General features: G+C 36.8%; 2 protein-coding genes across 25 annotated transcripts in view; one reads left to right on the forward strand and one right to left on the reverse strand.

Annotated features, from left to right (window-relative positions):
* The window catches only part of LOC135213014 (F-actin-uncapping protein LRRC16A-like), a 300,836-nt gene extending 289,218 nt beyond the window's left edge, over positions 1-11,618 (reverse strand). For 22 of the 24 annotated variants that reach the window (XM_064246810.1, XM_064246820.1, XM_064246824.1 and 19 more), the window contains exon 1: positions 11,470-11,618. In XM_064246810.1, the coding sequence (XP_064102880.1) occupies positions 11,470-11,518 (49 nt within the window). In that variant the 5' untranslated portion in view covers positions 11,519-11,618. Of the gene's footprint in view, positions 1-802; positions 1,009-2,278; positions 2,319-11,469 lie in introns of those variants that run through there. The other 2 variants (XM_064246807.1, XM_064246802.1) reach the window with 2 other exon arrangements.
* Positions 11,619-19,244: 7,626 nt separating this feature from the next.
* The window catches only part of LOC135213016 (DNA-directed RNA polymerase I subunit RPA2-like), a gene marked incomplete in the record, with an annotated part of 200,881 nt that continues 200,668 nt past the window's right edge, over positions 19,245-19,457 (forward strand). The window contains 1 exon segment of the mRNA XM_064246825.1: positions 19,245-19,396. Coding sequence (XP_064102895.1) covers positions 19,310-19,396 — 87 coding nt within the window.

The following is a 19,457-nucleotide window of genomic DNA, read 5'->3' on the forward strand; positions in this document are numbered from 1 at the left end:
AGCATGAATGCATTTGCTGTATAAGACTGTAATACAGTAAGCACTACGCTTATTAGGACAAAACTAACAATAGGGCTGTTTCTACTATATACAAAAATAATGTATAAGCCAACCAAATTAAAAAGCAATAGGTAGCTTACATTTCTTTCTAACCTCACCTAGCCTCCTGGTAAAAGCTTCTTCCCAACACCTTATTGGGGTACTAGGCTAGGTATATGAATTGTAGGCTAACTTCGGCTAGGCAACCAAGAATCTAGCCACGGCAGATACCAGCTCTGGCCTACCTGAATCTGACTTAAGCCTGAATCAAGACTACACTTAATCTATCTATATTAAAGGTAATCAAATTCGAGCCATTTCAGTCAATTCCCTTACGGATACCTAGGTAGTTGCCTAGCCTCAGCATGGAAATCAACTCTACACACTTCCCCTAAGCACAAACACGAACCCTTTTTACAAAGACCCATCTTTTCATAAGCCTTGTGCCGCCTTATTTCATAAAAGGACGAGAATTAAGAGAAGAACAAGTGGCTGCCTAAGCTAAGGTTTAATCAATCCCGTCTCCTCGGTTGGGTACCTAAACGAAGTCAACTTCAGCTACCGAGACTACCCAAGTATAATTACGGCATCCTGATACTCAAAACGCCTCGGAAAATTTCATAGTATGGAAGACATGGGCATGGCCCTACGGAAGGTGAATGCAGTTCGGATCAAATGGCATTTATAGGCGAGGAAATGATGAGCAATTCCCGAACATCGCAATGTCTTGTTTACATTTCAATTTTACCTTTGAAATACTCACCACTCAATTCTCTAGTAATTATGTTTCTTCCGGTCATCCTGCACGCTTTTAACGACCACAGGGGATAAATCACGACATTCTACGGCCTTGCCGATACACCAGAATTCGTTGTGTGGAATAACTTAGGTTTTCAAGCGGTAAAACAAGGGAATACCTCATATAGGAGTGTCCCCACACTACTCCATGTTTGTGACGTCACAGCCCTCAATTCGGCAGCGATGCCACATCTCTCATCCTACTTTTGCATTTATAAGAAAATAAGACAAAATACAGCACGCTCATACGAATATATTGATACTCGTACTTTCTAAAAATATTCCATAGTTCAATTTTCAAGTAAGTTTTGTAGTCTGCTTATCTGAACCTTACAGATAAGCGTAAACAAGGCACCTTATTCTCTAGGTAAAGACTTGCATATAAAATGATTCACTCTTCATAACTAGCTATCATCCATCACCAGATTTCCGAATAAAACTAACATTGTTTTCGTTTAAATATTTCTATTTTAAAAGGCGACTGTTCCAGCACACAAAACGATTAATGCCTAAGGTCAAGCACGGATGAGCAGCATCCGTGTAATATTAATGACAGCATCTCCAAGCCTCATCTCTGTGAAGAATGCATTTATCTCGGTAAATAGCATTATAAATTTAGTTTATGCCGTGTTCATACATCATGCATACGACGCACGTTAACTTTTTTGGATGAACAAGCCGTGAAATATCACTACTGCAACGTTCTTTAAGATTCACATAAGCGAGCTTATAAATGATGTATGAAAGCAACAAAAGTACGGTAGGTATGCAATGTACTTCCTTCCTGCGTGTTGACATAAACTTGCACACCTGCCCATACACAAAAATGCTGACAGTGAAAAATAGGTGTCTGTGAAGGCGGCGCCTTCATTTTTTACGCTTCGAAGTCAAAGCGTTTTTTTTTCTTTTTCTTCTTCTTTAGAGTTTCAGGTTTGTTCGTTCGAACAGTCTAGACTAAGTTGGCCTTACGCCAGCTCAGGCTCCTGTTCTTAAAGCAGCCTGTAACAAGTATTTTAAGTTTATATACATAATAAAGGCACGGTATTCTGTTGATATTAGCTATAGTGTAGAACTATGCTATTAAATTCTCTCTCTCTCTCTCATATATATATATATATATATATATATATATATATATATATATATATATATATATATATATATATTTATATGTATATATATATATATATATATATATGTGTGTGTGTGTGTGTGTGTGTGTGTGTGTGTGTGTGTGTTTGGGATTCATTTCCCAAGTTTGCGATGATGAGAATACTATGAATTCCAAATGGATGAACGAATCTATTTGACCTCTTATCAATTAAAAAAAGATACTAGTTCAACTACAGTAACAACATATTTGAAGATTGACCAAATAATGAGAACATTAATTATTATTATTATTATTATTATTATTATTATTATTATGCAATTAACATACCTGACAGTTCTTCAATGTTACTCATGCCTATGTAAATGAGGCTTCCACTGAGGCACCACCATATGTAAACTAAGGTGGAAGCAGTGAACGGGGTGAAGATGAAAACAAATAAACGGTAATTTCAGTCAGAAAAACTACGGTAGTGGTAAACTAGCATTTCATGGGAGCGTTATAGCCTATCTTGAACTTGACGAGATTTTAAAACTGCTTTGTGGATAGCTATAATCTTTCACAATGTGCCTGCATAATTAATAAGCAATGTAAAATAAATGAAAGTATTATAGATATGCTAAGGTAGCTTATCTTGAACTGAAAACGCAGTAGAAATACTTACCAAGAAAGAAAGGTTCATGTAGTACTAACCATTGGTACTAACCAAGTTATATATGGTACTAATGCTGGCATTAGCATACATCGCTCATTGAATAATGAGCCGTGATGCAGAAACCGTTAACTAACCTTACATCAGGGATTAATGTCAATGTTCTATCTGAGCAAGATATTCTATTAGTGCTTCTGTGATAAATGATCTGACGATTTCTGTTCAATAACTCATTAAAAGTAAATCGGAGAGTTAAGTTTCAGCTCAGAAAAAATGTTCATTATATATCCACTGGAAATCGAACTAGCCAATAATATACATTGTTTTGGACGTAAGTACTTCAAGCTAAAATTATATCAAGCGTGCTAAACTGTTTCCTGTAAACAAACCAAGTATAGGAGGGTGCTAGATTCAAGAGGTGCTGTAATGAGGATTTTTCAACGACTTAGGAATGGGCGGAGAAAAGGAAAGTAAGTTATATATATAGTAGCAATCTGCTCTTCAATTCTGTGTGTGTGTGTGTGTGTGTGTGTGTGTGTGTGTGTGTGTGTGTGTGTGTGTATGTGTGTGTATTAACGATTAAGCGATCATGAAAAAATGGTATAGCAAATTCATTGGAAAAATCTCTTTGGTTTTATCATTTGGCCATTCCTCGTTGTTGCTAATATTTTTACCTTGCTGTGCCAACACGCCTTTACGCAAAGTCAGTGAGGAATCTGGGTGTGAGTGAAGAAAAAAAGGTGGTTATCTGTTGAGATATATGAGTAAGAAGGATTGAAAGATTGAAATTTTAAAATAAGCGTAAAGATGGAACAGTGTTCTGACGTGATTAGATCCGACTGTGAGGCAGTAAGAGGAGGATTGGAGAGGAGGAGGATTGGTTGGTGAAAAGGATATGTAATCCAGAACTCCTGGAAAGTAGCTGGACCAGAAAGATGCTAAAATCATTTAAGAAGCGCAAACCGTCTTTCAAGTCCAGAAAACTAAGACGCTAGACCAATAACGCATCATGCAGTTAAGGGGGATAAGAATTCAACATAAATTTATATATATACATATACATATGGATGTTTGTGTGTGCTTGTGTAGTGTGTACAAGCGGCATTTAGATTTAAACTTTGATACATAATTAATCAGGTTCGCGTTGTTGAAAACTCAGCCTGGAGGACTTCAGTAAGTGGACGAACGTAGATTGCAATTACTAGAGGAAGGAAGGAAGGAAGGAAGGAAGGTATTGAATAGTTATACTTTTGAGAATGATGAAGACAGTAACAGAACCGAAGAAAAATCATAGTTGCAGGCGAGATGGATTTCAATCTCAAGCTAGTGAATTCGTAACTAGTGCCATCATGTGTACTCGAGTAATGAAACGGTAATTCAAAGGACTGTTTACTATTGGAATGCAAACAATCCACATCGTTTCTTTATTATCGTTTCTACTTTAATTACGGTGACATTCATCTTAAATTACTGTTATTTGAATGTTTACTGTTATCGTCGTACTATGATTATAACTTGTCCAAGAAATTATGGCTTTTAATTAACTGATACTGTCAAAGACAATAGCTATGAAAATTTCATTATGACAGGTGCTTGAGCCCAAAACAATGCATTTCAATTAATTTTCAACATAAAAATGTGCCATTTCATAACGGGGACAGCGCGATCTGTTTCATTTTACGCATTATTGTGTTACAAAACCTGGCTGTTACACCGAGTGACGCCGTCACTGACACGTAGGTATACTGTAGTACTGCTTTCTTTTTTATTTAAAGTGTAGCCTTTTACACTCAAGTTGGAATCGCGTATTATTTAAGATATACTTCACAGCAGGGTGGATAGTTGTTTCGGTAAAGAAAATTCTACTTAAATTGATCCATGTACATAACGTTGTTACGTCTAATACATTAATTTGCAATTTTCTGGAACTAGTCTATACATAATGATAGCAAGAGATATATATCTATATATATATATATATATATATATGTGTGTGTGTGTGTGTGTGTGTGTGTGTTTTGCAAAATTAATAGTGTTAGCTTGTATTCATCTTCGTTACTGGAACTTGAACTCTAAATAAACCTTCGATGTCTGATAAAAGTGGCTATGAGCCTCAAAATCCAATAGATGAGTTCTCATCACTACTGAAGACTGTCAATCTGCCTCAGGACTGCCTAAGAGAGTAACTCAAGAATATGGTGTTGGAACGCAATAATCTTATTTAAAGATGGTAATAAATAATACCCATTTCGATGTGTTAAAAATGTACATAAAACCCCAGGTATTATATGATTGATGTCCTTATCAAGGTAGATTTTAAAATCATTTCTTACATAAAGATTTAATACATGTTTTTTTTAAAGATGGTAATACATAGTACCTCTTTCTGTGTGCTAACACTTGATATGTTAAAAATGTACATAAAACTACAAGCGTTGTGAGGACTGATATCCTTACCCAGGTAGATTTTAAGGGAGTCTTCAACATCCAGATTTAACACATTGTCTTTAAAGCTTGTAATAAATAGCACCCCTTTTTTGTGTGCTAACACTTGATATGTTTAAAATATACATAAAACTCTACCCAGGTAGATTTTAAGGGAGCCTTCAACATCCAGATTTAAAAAATGGTCTTTGATGCTAGTAATAAATTGTACCCCTTTTTTTGTGTGCTAACACTTGATATGTTAAAAATATACATAAAACTCTACCCAGGTAGATTTTAAGGGAGTCTTCAACATCCAGATTTAACGCATTAGAAGAGGTCAAGAAGGTCGAGTCTGGCAGTCACTGTCGACAACTGTTTTGACAAAAACTGAACAGCGGATTCTCTGAAAGTTCAGATGGTTGCCTGAGACTTATTCAAAAGCCGGACTTTGTTCTGGCAAAGTTGGTATTAATTTTTGACCTAGAATCCTTATGTGGATATGTACGTGTGTATTTATGAGAGAGAGAGAGAGAGAGTAGCCCATTGCCTCACCTACTCTCCCTTTATGTGTGATCAAGTTTTGAATCTCATATTCTTATTCCGTATGGTCTCTTGGATGTCTGTTATTCTCAAATATCTTTAGCTGTGAAAATAAAACACAAAAGACTGTCAAATTACACTTTTTTTCAACACAGTCAGCCAATGCTCAAAGTTAAGTAAATTCGTCCTATGCGGTTATAATATGATTAGGACACAAAAAGACGACGGTGGAAATTGTATTCAGATGAACTAATTCCTTATATGTATGTTGGTTTAAATACTCACTGTTAGAATGGCTAAAGCGACGAATATTTTCTTGTGGTGTTTCTGTTGTGGAATTTTCCTGAATCAAATAACTTCTTTTAAGAAAATATTAATTTTAATTTTTCACGAAGAGCGCCCCAAAAATACACTTCTTTCAGAAATACGCTACTTTTAGAAATACTCTACTTTTATAAATACGCTACTTTCAGAAATACACTACTTTAAAAAATACGCTACTTTCAGAAATACAATACTTTCAGAAATACTACTTTCAAAACTACGTTTCTTTCAGAAATACAATACTTTAAAAAATACGCTACTTTCAGAAATACAATACTTTCAGAAATGCGCTACTTTCAGAAATACAATACTTTCAGAAATACAATCTTTCAGAAATACGCTACTTTCAGAAATACACTACTTTCAGAGACCAATTTTCGGATTTCATTTGTACAGCCCTGCTGTACCCTTCAATAAATAAATAAATAAATAAATAAATAAATAAATAAATAAATAAATAAATGGAGAAACTTCAGGATTTCATAGCATCAAGTTCGAATTCCATATGGCAGATTTTACTAGACAATCTCTGAATATTTACGAGCACTTCTGTTCAACGCCTGAAAGAACAAGGAAATATGTGGACCGCCATGAACATCATCTGTCAACGTTGTCTTTTGACATCTACTTTAAGTGTCGGTTCGCCACCACAGACAGCCTTCTGGTCCTGGGAAAGGTCAGAAAAATCATGTCGAAGCAGAGATTAGAATCTTCCTTCCTTTGGTGCCTTTTAATGCGATGGCCGATGGAGAGAGCATCCAAAGCCTACTCGGAAGCAAGAACACAAAGGAAGAAGGAAAGAACGGGACCTAGAACCGGAAGAAGATTCAGGCTCGGTTATCAAGGAACAGATGCTTGCAAGAGTCAGGGAAATCAGAGGCAGAAAAAGAATTCTAAACTTTACGAGCAGAGGAAAAAAATACCGAAGTTGAAATATATGAGGGAAGAGGTGGCCTGACGGATGTTACCAAGCTGCCTGAGAGAAGGTCCTCTCGCTCTCGTCAAGGTCACTGGAGCAGTAGCCGAAAGAGTACCTACAGAAAAACTGGGGATAGGGGCGGGGACCCCCACCAAACTTTACTAAATATGTAAGAGAAGCGGTGGCCTGACGGATGTTACCAAGCTGCCTGCATGAGAGAGGGATGGGCCCTTACGTTAAGGTCGCTGGAGCAGTAGCCAAAATAATACCGACAGAGAGAGAGAGAGAGAGAGAGAGAGAGAGAGAGAGAGAGAGAGAGAAGGACCAGGTTATTATGAAGATTAGTTTGACAGAGATCAATCATATTTTTTGTCTAAATCTCACCAAACTCCCTCCAAGGATCTCTACGCAAAAATGATATAATATTTAGAAGGCTGAAATATGAAAATATAAAAAATATCCAAATCAATAATTCCACCTCTTGTGATTTGAAAACAGAGAAGCAAAGCAAAATAAAGCGAACTAAATGTTTTATAATAAGTAAGAAACAAATGCTGGGACGAATCTGTAAAATGAACACAAAGATAAGACTTATCTTTTGACGAATACAGTCGGATAATACTCAGAATAACATTATTTTACGTTTGTTTTCTTGATAAGAAGAAAATAATAGTGGCATATTCAGATTTCTGTTGCTCTTATTCTGTTTTCTTTTATATGCATTTTTTTTTTATTCATTGGTAAACAATTGGCCGGACGTTGCAGTATAACTATGGCAGAGATTTGATCAGAGTTTCTTCTGCATTCAACTAACATTTATATTAATTACGATAAATATTCATCCCTCAAATTTGTCTTCCATCTTTACTGATTGATTGATTACGAGTGAATTGGCGTCGCCGGTAACCAATCATGACGTTGTAAGTAGGCTCCGATGCGTCCGGAACGTGTTGACGGAAGAGGGCTTAGAATATCAACTTCCATCTCCTTTTTTTTTTTTTTAATTTAATGGAGAACAGTTTTCATGTTATGACTGGCGACGCGTGCATCTGTTTTGAATGCTTCTTAGCCGCAGCTTATATATGCACTGACTTATTCCCTTCTTCTTCTTCTTCCCCGCTGTAACCCATTTTGATACGGGGTCGCCGTTACGAATGAGTCGTCTCCATCGATTTCCGTCCTGTGCATCGTTCTTGTTAATACCTCTCCATAACATATCTTCCCCATACACAATCACGCCATCTCTTTCTTGGTCTTCCCTTCTTCCTTCTACCCTGCACTTCCAGTTCCATCGTATGTCTTCCAACATGATGTTCCTCTCTTCGTAACAGGTGTCCATACCATCGAAGCTGACTTACTCCATATTTATTCTAATTTACTCGCTAATATCGTCTGCACGTTACTGTGCATTTCATACTTCTTTTTTCTTTTTCCCCGCATTTCTCAAAATTCTGCGTTCTCTCTTCTCCAAAGGGCACCTATCGCATTGCTGCGTTAAACTATGTAAAAAGTAATCATTCAGTCGATTGGCTGACATATCATATCTCTTTCCTGATAAGACTCCTATAAGTTCTAGGATCAACTTTAGAATTTAATTCACAATTTGCGACCTCGTTCCCACTAACATATCCACCAATCATCCTGGAATACGATTGAAATTGCCAATACTGTAAGAAGCTGAAAGCGAGGATCTTCTTCTTCTTCTCCTTCGTTAATCTCACATCCTACGTGTGTCCGAAGGTTCAAGTGAGTAAACAGACGAATATCAAGTGTTATAACTCTTGATACACTGGAGAATTATCACAGGAAATTATTGAATGATTATGTATATTATAAGTGACAATGAAACTGTCTTCCTACGCATGACCGAGCTCTTCTAATTTAGAAAGTGACGTTCATATGAGACAAGAGTAGAAGTAAGCTTTTAAAAATGGAGAATGCTCGTATGCGAAAGAAAGAGACAAACGAATCAAGGGAATTATTGTTTAATGCAAAAAAGAAAACTTCAAATAACATAGATCAATTAATAATTAAGTATACAAATAAATCCTCGTTGAGAAATATGAGCAAGATATTAAGGGAGTATGAAAAGGACTGGGCTGAATTTTCCGTGAAATAACTCTGTGACTTAAAACAATAACGTTTCCCTTGCTCAAGTGCTATAGATCCAGGAGCAGAAGATATAAAATTTACGCTTAAACATACTGTAATTTCAGTTGCTTATGATAGAGACGACTTGGGAGAGAAGAGAGATTTGCTGTGAGTGATTTTAAGAACTAATCAAATACCACTTATTTGACCAGCTAGTTATAATAGTATTTATATGCCGAAAAATGAAATCTTAGCATTCTGTCCCTATTCGTGAGACGCAAGATGAAGTAATGCATTGATTACAAAAATTACAGCTAATACTAAACAAGCTACTCAAATCTAGCTCGGCTATTTAAAAGAAGAAGAAGAAGAAGAAGAGAAAGAAGAAGGAGAGAGAGAGAGAGAGAGAGAGAGAGAGAGAGAGAGAGATTTTTGACGGACGTTTAGCTTTACATGATGCTAATTATGTTACGACATTAGTCTTTTAGTACCAACTTTAATCCTCAGATCATCCAGCGACGAATTGCAAGGGAAGAATTACAGTGCCTTCATGATGTCAATCTCGAATCTCCCTTGGTCCATCTAGGCCTGGCAAGAGCAACTGTAAAGATCAACGCAGGTGGATCTGTGGCTTTCCATGTTCATTCCTCGTCGCGAAAACATTTGGTTAATTCCCGACAACAACTACTTTCTGTCCTGGCATGTTTGATCCATCATCTGTCAGCCGAACTCAGTGTTTGTTTGCTTGTATGGTGTTTTTACGTTGCATGGAACCAGTGGTTATTCAGCAACGGGTCCAACGACTTCCAAACCACGTCGAAAGTGAACTTCGATCACCAGAAATACACATCTCACACCTCATTGGAATGCCCGAGAATGGCAGGCCAAGACCAAACCGACCAAGCCACTGAGGCGCTCCCAGAATTCAGTGTAGGACTGTTTCTGGCTGATCCAGCAGTGCGTAATGAAATGGATGGCCTTTCTGATCAAATGCATATTTTGTTTGGTTTCATTAGTGATATTGCGTTACCTGATCTCTGCTGTCAGGCAAACTGATCAAAAAGTGCCTCTCTCAGAGGTATATGGCACTAAACCTGTCCCACATTAAGAACATGACACTCCCTTGTGAAAAATGACTGATTTTTCTTCCCACAGCTGCCATGTTGAACACGGTGACCCCTTTGCTTTGCCATGGAACAAAAATACAGCATCAAACATATGAAGTTAAGATACGACAGGATTCAGGAATTTTCTCTGAGTTTTTGGTCAAGACCACTTCCTGTGCGAATCGTAGAAAGGGCAATGGCTGTCGCTGATTTCATACTAAGAATAATTTTAACTGTGCTATACCTTGATCAGTGTCTTTATTCGTTCACCTGTAATGTAATAAGCCGTCTTGTTTATTTTCATACTAGGAGGTCACCTGGCTTGTTTTAATTCATTGCGATTTTTTAAACATCTATGGATACCTACTGACACACCTTTTTAGGCAACAAATAGAGTGACTTTTGAAGTCAAAAGTCACTCTATCTATTTGTTACCTAAAATACAGCACCATTTTAGGAACCATTGTTTGGATAAAAAAAAAAAAAATTCCATTCAAACGATGAGCAAGATTGCTTTAAAAATGGTACCATCTCTGGTTATTTACCTTTTGCAATTGTAAACAGGATATCGTCTGAGTTCATGTTGTAAAGGCATTTACAAACTATTCTATCTTCTTGTGTGTTTGTATGATGTTTTTACGTTGCAGCTAACCAGTGGTTATTCAGCAACGGGACCGACGGCTTCACGTGACTTCCGAACCACGTCGAGAGTGAACTTCTATCACCAGAAATACACATCTCTGACCCCTCAGTGGAATGCCCGAGAATCGAACTCGCGGCCACCGAGGTGGTACGACAACACCACACCAACCACGCCGCTGAGGTGCTTATTTTATCTTCTTTTTCAGTGTAGAATTAGTTTCTACTTGACATGAAGCATATGGAATGACGTTAAAATTACCATAATTCGACAGAAATATTACTGAATTATATATGTTAACGAGGTGGCTCCCATCGCGTAAGATAACCACTATATCAGAATTCCCAGTAATTTTCCGATGACGGTTGGGGTCAGCATGACGCACAACACAGTGAATGAGACAAAACCCTTGTAATAACAATTCAACCAATCTCAAAAACAAAACTTTTTTTTTCTATTTTAGCCAGAGGAAGACTTCTTTGAACGTCCCATTAGTATCCCAACACCAAGTAATTGTTTTTATTTATGCTTGTAGCACCGTTGGAACGATTCCGTTAAAACAATTGTTTATCTTCTACACTTCATACAAGGCTTGAAACACCGTTAACTCGTTTAAATACTATACCAACGTTGAATTCTGACACAAACAACCAACTTTCGATCATATGATTTTCGCAAACGAATTCTGTTTTATGCTTTTTTTATTTCTCACAGTTCGTTTTTGATACATCTCAGACCCGTTCTACATAGCTACCTCTCAGTTCTACGACACTACACTATTCAGCAGATCAGCTTTATCCTTAAGTAAGGAGAAAAACTCACCTTGGACTGTCTTCAGTTCCAGCGGATTCATGTCTGAATCCTGAACCATGTCACGCCTTTTCTTTTTTTCTCCAAAGGAGAGAGGAGCACTAGAGAACTAATACTGTACTACTCTGTAAACCCAGGCTTACGATCGTCCTATTATCAGTCATCACATTATCTTATCTTGTCAGTCTATGATTCATTCAGTGGTCAACTCGCTCTCTTTGTTTCATTACCAAAATCGGTTGGTGATCAGTTTCTTCTTTCGGAAGCAATGAGCGGAAACGTTGGTACTACCACCGTCTATAGGAATACCTAGACCGTGGGGACTACCAGAAGTTCTGGTACTACATACGCGTTGCCCTTGATACGTGAAGCTCCATAAATGGCAACGCTAGGTAACAATTATTATAGTGAGCTGAACGATCATGTCGGATATATTTTCTTATGTTAATTCTAACAGTGATTATATTAACAGCAATATAAGAAATTTGTCTTTTAGACGTCTTACTTCGCAAACCATGCAGGCGTCTGCTGGATTTTTCGAGTATATTTACGAGTCTTGAAATGGAGAAACAAATCCACAGTTAGGTATGGAGTACATATACTATTTATTTAAGCAAAAATCTCTACAGTGAGCTTCCAGAAAGCTCTCTGTAGAGATTTATGCTTTAATATATAATTATGTACTCCATACATAACTGTAGATTTGTTTATTATTATTATTGATATATTATTACCGTCAAAAGAAAGGAAGAAAGTTACAGATAAACATAAGCAAAATGAATATGAATGAGCAAACAACTTACCAGCATACAATAACAGATAAGAAAAATGAATATGAACAACCAAACAAGTTACCAGCATACAAACTGATGTAAATCTGGCACGGTGTTTTAAACATCGCTTCAGTGCGCATGAATATGGATTATTGTTGTCGCTGCTTCCGGTTAAGTCAGCTTCGGTAAGCCATCACGGTCTCTTGGTCATAAAAGCAGTCTGCAAGCGAAGACAATGATGCGTAGGTGGATAAGGAGGACTGGTGTGGAACTCTGGATACGATTGCTGCTTTAAAAAAAGAAAAAAAGGCAGACCTTATGCCAGCATGGGCTGTTATTGCTCCTAGTACTATAGCGCGTAATCATTTTGGAGAGACTAAATGATTTTTATCATATAGATGTAACACGCGAAAGAAATAGTACGTTAATGGACAATGTTTCAGATGCAATCTTTTCCATATAAGCCTAGTCATGTGACAAGCCAAGAATAAGAAATAAATGCAAGCTTACAATATACATGCATATATATATATATATATATATATATATATATATATATATATACAATGACTGAAAGCAGAAATTTCGGTATTTCCTATACACACTAATTCCGGAGGAATATGCACCAAGCTTTCGGAAAATTGCAGAAACTAGTTATGAAGTAAAAACAGGTTAAAAGCGTGCACAGGTCGAAAATGTTGGGAGTAAACGTGACCAAGAGTAAGATTATAAATGTAAATAGAAACTAAAGGAAGGAGCAACGTAATTTAATATGGAGGGTGAGAGAATGAAAGCAGTTCACAAGCATTGGTATTTGGGCGTAATTATGGCTGATATTAAGGGATTTGAGAAGGTGTGAGTGACAGAACAGGCGGTGCAAGGAAGATAGCAAGGTATGTGCAAAAAATTAGCAACAGATATGAGTAGCCTGGTAGTCATGGTAGGTATATATGATAGGACTATTTAGCCAACTCTCCTTTATGGAACTGAAGTGTAGATAGTAGATGCAACTGGGAAAAAAAAAGATGAATCTGGTTAGGTGAACTGTTTGGATTAGTCCTAAGATGGTTTGATCTTGTGGGGAAAAAAATGATCCACAATAAGCTGGTGAACTAAGTGGATCCTTCAGAGGTGCTAGGAAGAAGAAAGGAAGACCTAGGAATGGCTTGAAAGAGCAATTGGAAAAGGAAGCCTTTATACCCAGCAAATGGAATATTGCATGCATATTGCATGCAGTATAACTATTAATGGCACGGAATATGTAGGGGTGGTTGACGTTGACGAATCGTCTGTTTATATAGTATATGGTGCAGCAGATATGGAGTTTGAATGTAGCAGTGGTTGTTGTTTTGTTTTTTCTTTACAGCTACCCACTGACAGGATAAACGATTTCTAAGTGTGTGTGTGTAACTGACAATTAATGAGAGGTTTATTCAGTTATTTTGTAGACATCGCAAATTCAAGAGCCTCTAACCAACACCTCTTCAGTTTCCCCGAGTCAGTCTACAGAGAACGGTAACCACCTTTCCACGGAGTCTCTTAACGAAAACCCTCACGCACCCATCCTACTATTTATAAATCCTTTTAATGTAAATATATATTCGTATTATAACCGTCAATTAAATCAAATTAATGCTCCTTTATGAACACGGAGGAACCTCGAAAATAGAGCATTTTGAAATTTTGGAAATCCATTAACTGAAGATGTTATCAAATTCTGAAATGTAAAAAAAAAAAAAAAAAAAAAAAAAACCATGTTCATTAGTAAAGGAATCAGTGGTTTCAAAATTTCTGCCAGTTATTAGATCAGAATTTCATTGTGACTGTAAATTAAGGCAATGTGAAAGACTTTCCGTAGTACAGATACATTAGTATTACCTTTCCTGCATATCATTATTTCTTTGAAACTGTCCTAGATCGCAGTATTATCGTTCGTTAGCGATCTTAACCATCTTCAAACATAACATATATATACAATCTAATGTTACGTCATAAAATTTAGGTTGGCAGACAATATCTCTGAGGAAGTGTCCACTGCGACGGATTTAAGGGAATAAACTAGGTTAACAAGACGAACCCGGACTTAAAGATGACCCTCTCAAGAGTCCAGTTTATTTGCGCCTGTCGATTTGGAAGGAGAAGCGTGATCTAGTTGTTGATGAAATATTAGTTGTCAAGAACGAAGGTCTCAGCTGCGACTAGGGTTGGACTTGCAATTGTTCAAAGGTTATGTTTTGGTATCCCTTTAATATAACCTATCCTGAAGTCGATGAAGTTGGCCATTGCATCGCCATTTTGTATAAATTAATCAGCAGATTTATTAATTAGTATTGTTAGTGCATTCTTTCAACAGCACGGACACTATTATCATCGCCACTGTAACTCTTCATAATGGAGGGCGTTCTTTTATTATGGCATAAGACAGTTTATGGGTTATAATGCTCTGTAGCCAGCTCCAGAAGTGCAGTGTGCCTGTAAAAGTGCCTCTGAATTAAAAGTCGAGTAACAGGAATCAGGAACCTTGAACAGTTCTGTCATATGTGAAAATCTAGACGGGTTGAAAAGTTTAGGCTGATTTCAGGACGGGATCTGGATGGTTTTCTAGAAAAAAAGTAGAAAGGGGTCTCATCTTAGGAAAATTCTCTTGCAAAGAAAAAAAAGAACGAAGTAACCAAGTGATGACATAGTTCAGATTAGATGACATGGTATTTCTAGAACAAGCTGATTAAGAGTTGTGACTGTCTGAGTGGTTATAATTGGTCTTCTAGGACGGGTGGGTACCATCGAGTTGGAGACATTTCCTTTGTAGAGGAGTAAAATACAAGACACCTCAAATACTGAATGATGGATGACGAAACGAATTTCCAACAACCGTATATGCCACCTTTCCAGAAAGCTGAGAGAATATGAACATCCTTACCTACATATGATGCCTGGTTTGCTGTTACTTAACTTAGGACTTATGATTTTTCTGAAGTTGGAAAAAGCAAAGGTTGAACGAGAGAGCAGGCTGTAGATACCACAAATAATGTTTAAATATGCATCAACGAAACAATTTTTGTATATTAGGAATAATATTTCAAGCTCCGAATAACAATTCTTGTTAGAAGGCCATTCATATGTAGAGCAAGCTTCCACAGAATGAAATTCCTGTGTGATACAAAATAATATAGAAAAGAATATTAAGCAGTCAACAATTTTACTGAGAACTTACCTGAAGATAAGGTTATCACATAGAAGAAACTGTGATTTGGGCGATACATATATGTCTCATTACGCATCATAAATACTTTTCCTAAGGTGATCCTTGCCGGCAGTACTAGTACTAGTGAACTAATGCCAGTACTAGACCCAGTGCTAGTGAACTAATAAAGAAAATGCTTGCTGTTCTGGCATGCTTCTAACTGAATGGAGGCTAATCTTAGATCATCAGTTTTTCTTCCCATTTCGTCACTGATGACATATGTCGCCTACATGCCAAGAGAGACTTGTCGCCGACATGCCGCAGTCATGTACTACTACGTGTTCATGTGTCTGGGTGTCTAACAAACTTGTTTGACAATACTCTAGAGATGCTTAAAATCCCATGGTTTTAAAGGTATGGAGTCACTCTTGCTGCACCGAGTGAATTGTCACTTCCGCTAGACTTATGATGCTTTATTTGGCGTTAAGAACTGTTCAGTGACTCTGTGTGTTTTGTTCTCGTTTTCCTTATTTGTTATATTTGGTTATATCGGGTTAAATTGATGTTTCTTCTGTAAATGGTTACTATTGTATACGTGTTTAGGCTGTGCTTATCGTTATTTGAGGAAAATCTCCAGAAAGCAGATAGTATAGAGCAATTAGTAGAAAATTAAATTTTTTCATTAATTATTTCAGCACGCAGTAACACACAATAAATATATAATTATAATATCTATATATATATATAATTATATATATAATTATATATATACATATATATCTGTGTGTGTGTACATTATCAAGATATTTCGATTTGTCATCATTAATATGGCAGAATTATCATTTCAAAGATCCCTGACTTTTCATGTTCTATTTTATAATTATATTCTACATAACAATCGAAATCAGGTTTTAAACTGATTGTGGACTTATTTGAAGATAATAAAAACTGTCTAAACCTTTTTTGATGACATTCTCAATGCAACAGGAACCCATTGGTAGTATTTGTCCTTAATCAGGGGTTGCAGTACAATTAAGGGAAAGCTCTTGGGGAAGACCCATGACGGAACGTAAACACGCACAGATATGACTGAGTCTCTCAGAGCGCCTTCTCTGCTCTTGCAATTAAATTCCGTGAAAATATCAAGCATAAGTACGAGGCATTATAGGTTTTTGTTTGGTTACCTTTCCCCATTCGATTTATGCACCAGTGATCAAGCATTTTTGGCTGCCTGCCAGTTTTCGGTTACGTAACATCTACCGTGAATGCAGACGTATCAGTGGTAAGGTTGCGATCAATTTGCCGCCATTTACGTAAGAGAGAGCCACACCTGTTCACACAAACTAACCGGAGAATAAATATCTTTGCTTTTAACTTTAATATCACTAAATATGGGTCTTACCTAGATAGGACCCAAGGGTTTTCGGGTGTCGTTATCTAGGCCTAATATTTCTTTATGATATTTACGGTCTTTTGGTTATGTTTTTTACGGTCATCCACAACGGGCTTGTATTAACACGCCGCAAAGGCGGATACATACCGGGTTAAAACGTTAAAACCCATGGGAGGCACCAGCTATTAAATATCCCTAAATTTTCATGCTGTGATTATAATCTTCTGATATTTCGGTATCAGATAATTTCAATAAGCTTCAGTGCCATTAACAATTAATATGAATGTATATTAACCTTCAAACATGATCAATATTTTCTTAGTCCTATATTCACGGATCTGATTACTCAGCATGACTCACAGAATTCTACATCCTTCGTCTTCTTAAAAATTCATCAGATTTGCACATTTTACTTCGTTAAGCTAATTAAAATATAAACTATACAATTATAGCACGAATCCATGCCATTTAACATGAAGTCACTTGGAATGAAACTTAATTATTATTCGGGGATCCTTGGGGTAGGACTAGAGGTCCCTGAAAATGAGCTTTATTTGATGAACATAGCTCTGGGAAATTCGTCAGTCACACAGCTACGGAAATAATCAGGAATGAACGTAACATATGAAAATAATTGTACTAGTATATATGTCTTTCACAAAAACGTGTCGCAGCTGCTGTAATTGAACAAATAAAAAAGCGTCGAAGTTTCTTTGACGCAATCGAGGCCACCGAAAACATCTATCTTTCGGTGGTCTCCGTATATGCTGTGTGAGCCACGGCCAGTGAAACTATCGGCCGGCCGTGGTGGCCTGTGTTGTTATGTTACCAGACGCACGATTATTGCTGACTTTATCCTAAAAAAAGAAAAAAAAAATACTGAGGCCAGATGGCTGCAATTTGGATGTTTGGCGATTGGAGGGTGGATAATCGACATACCAATTTGCAGCCCTCTAGCCTCAGAAGTTTTTGAGATCTGAGGATGGACGGACGGACAGACAAAAAGTCATCTCAATAGTTTTCTTTTACAGAAAACTAAAACGATACATTTAAGAGAATACACCTCTCCCGTTTAGTTGCGTGACTCACAACACAAATAATGAATGACAGTAATCGGAAATAGCTAATTGTTGCAATTTTAACGATTGTTATAATCTCCTAATGTCACTGACTGCAATGATTTGCATAAGAAATCATGACCAAACGTCAAAACTGAATATCAGGTACTAATAGTCGCAACCCGATTCATCCTCTGACAACCGAATCAAGGGTGAACTGATAAGCAGGAAACTTCTGCAATATTAACTATGCCAGACACCTAAATACATTCGGAGCTCCTAACCACAGTATGTTAGTCATCTGTAATCTCCATTTAGTCTGTCACTCATGAATATTGAGACATCTCCGTCCCAATACTTCTCAAACCATGTCTTTCCATGAATTCCTTGGTTTTCCTCTTGTTTTGGCTCCCAGTACAGTCACAGTTACACATCAATCGATAACCTATCGTCATCCATTCGTCCATAAGGCCAACCATCTCAAATCTAAAGATCTATCATTTATCTTTGCTAGCCTTTTTACTCCTACTTCGTATCTATGTCCTAAGTCTCCCACGACTTCCATCTTTCTTACTCCACTACAGCTTTCATCGTTTATATTTCTACTACCATCCATCAAACTTACTTTGGGTTTCATCGTCCATATTAATACTCATTGTGCCATCTCCTGGTTTCTGGTGTCTACTTAATTTCAAAAATTTATTCTTACTCATATTATCTTTTAATGTTCCATACTGTAGATATTTTCAAACTTCCAATGCAAATTTTCTTCGCAATCCTTAATTAACATTATCATCTGCCAATATAGATTTTCTAAAATTATTTCTTCATTTTGTTCTTACTTTTTTCCCCACGGTCCTCATATTTGCTATTTATAGTCATTTTTAATATGAATTTCTTCAGTGCATATATAGTACTTCAGCATTTTCCATAGGAATTACGAACTTAATTTTCAGTTACCTCTCTAATTAATCTTGTTTTCTTCCGTGTTTATGATGTTACGCCATTCTACAGCGACACTGAGCTGAGGATAAACTGTATCTGGTTGCAAAATTTCAGCTAAAGGGCGGGGGAAGGTAATGTATGTTGCATTTTTATATAGAAAAATTATCATAGACAATAAAAATAAAGCATGGTTCTCATACCCTCAGCTGTTTAGTTAAAACTTAAGTGGTGCACCTCTGGAAATTCCCGGATGGAAAATGAAAAAATAAGAGCTTTTGTTTACGTTATTATCATAGACAATAAAAATAAAGTATGATACCTCTTGATATCAGCTGTTTAGTTAAATAACTTAGGTGGTGGGTCTCTAGAAATTCCCGAATAGAAAATTGAAAAAGAAGAGCTTTTGTTTACGTTGCCTTTGAATCCGTAGACCAGATCTTCACGTTAGTTGAACCACGTGAATGTATTTGCTGTGGATGTTGTCAATACATGTCTAATCATGGTGGAAAAGACTAAATCAGTGGAATTATCACTTAAACATCTCACGAGCAAGAATTTCGGAAAAATACCAGAGAATGAGAATAAGGTATGTTGCTGTAAATTAGGTAGAAGGTTCGGTTAAGCATTCCACATTCCAGGCCTCGCTA

Source organism: Macrobrachium nipponense, chromosome 42 (genome assembly GCF_015104395.2).
Source record: "Macrobrachium nipponense isolate FS-2020 chromosome 42, ASM1510439v2, whole genome shotgun sequence".
Lineage (NCBI taxonomy): Eukaryota > Metazoa > Arthropoda > Malacostraca > Decapoda > Palaemonidae > Macrobrachium > Macrobrachium nipponense.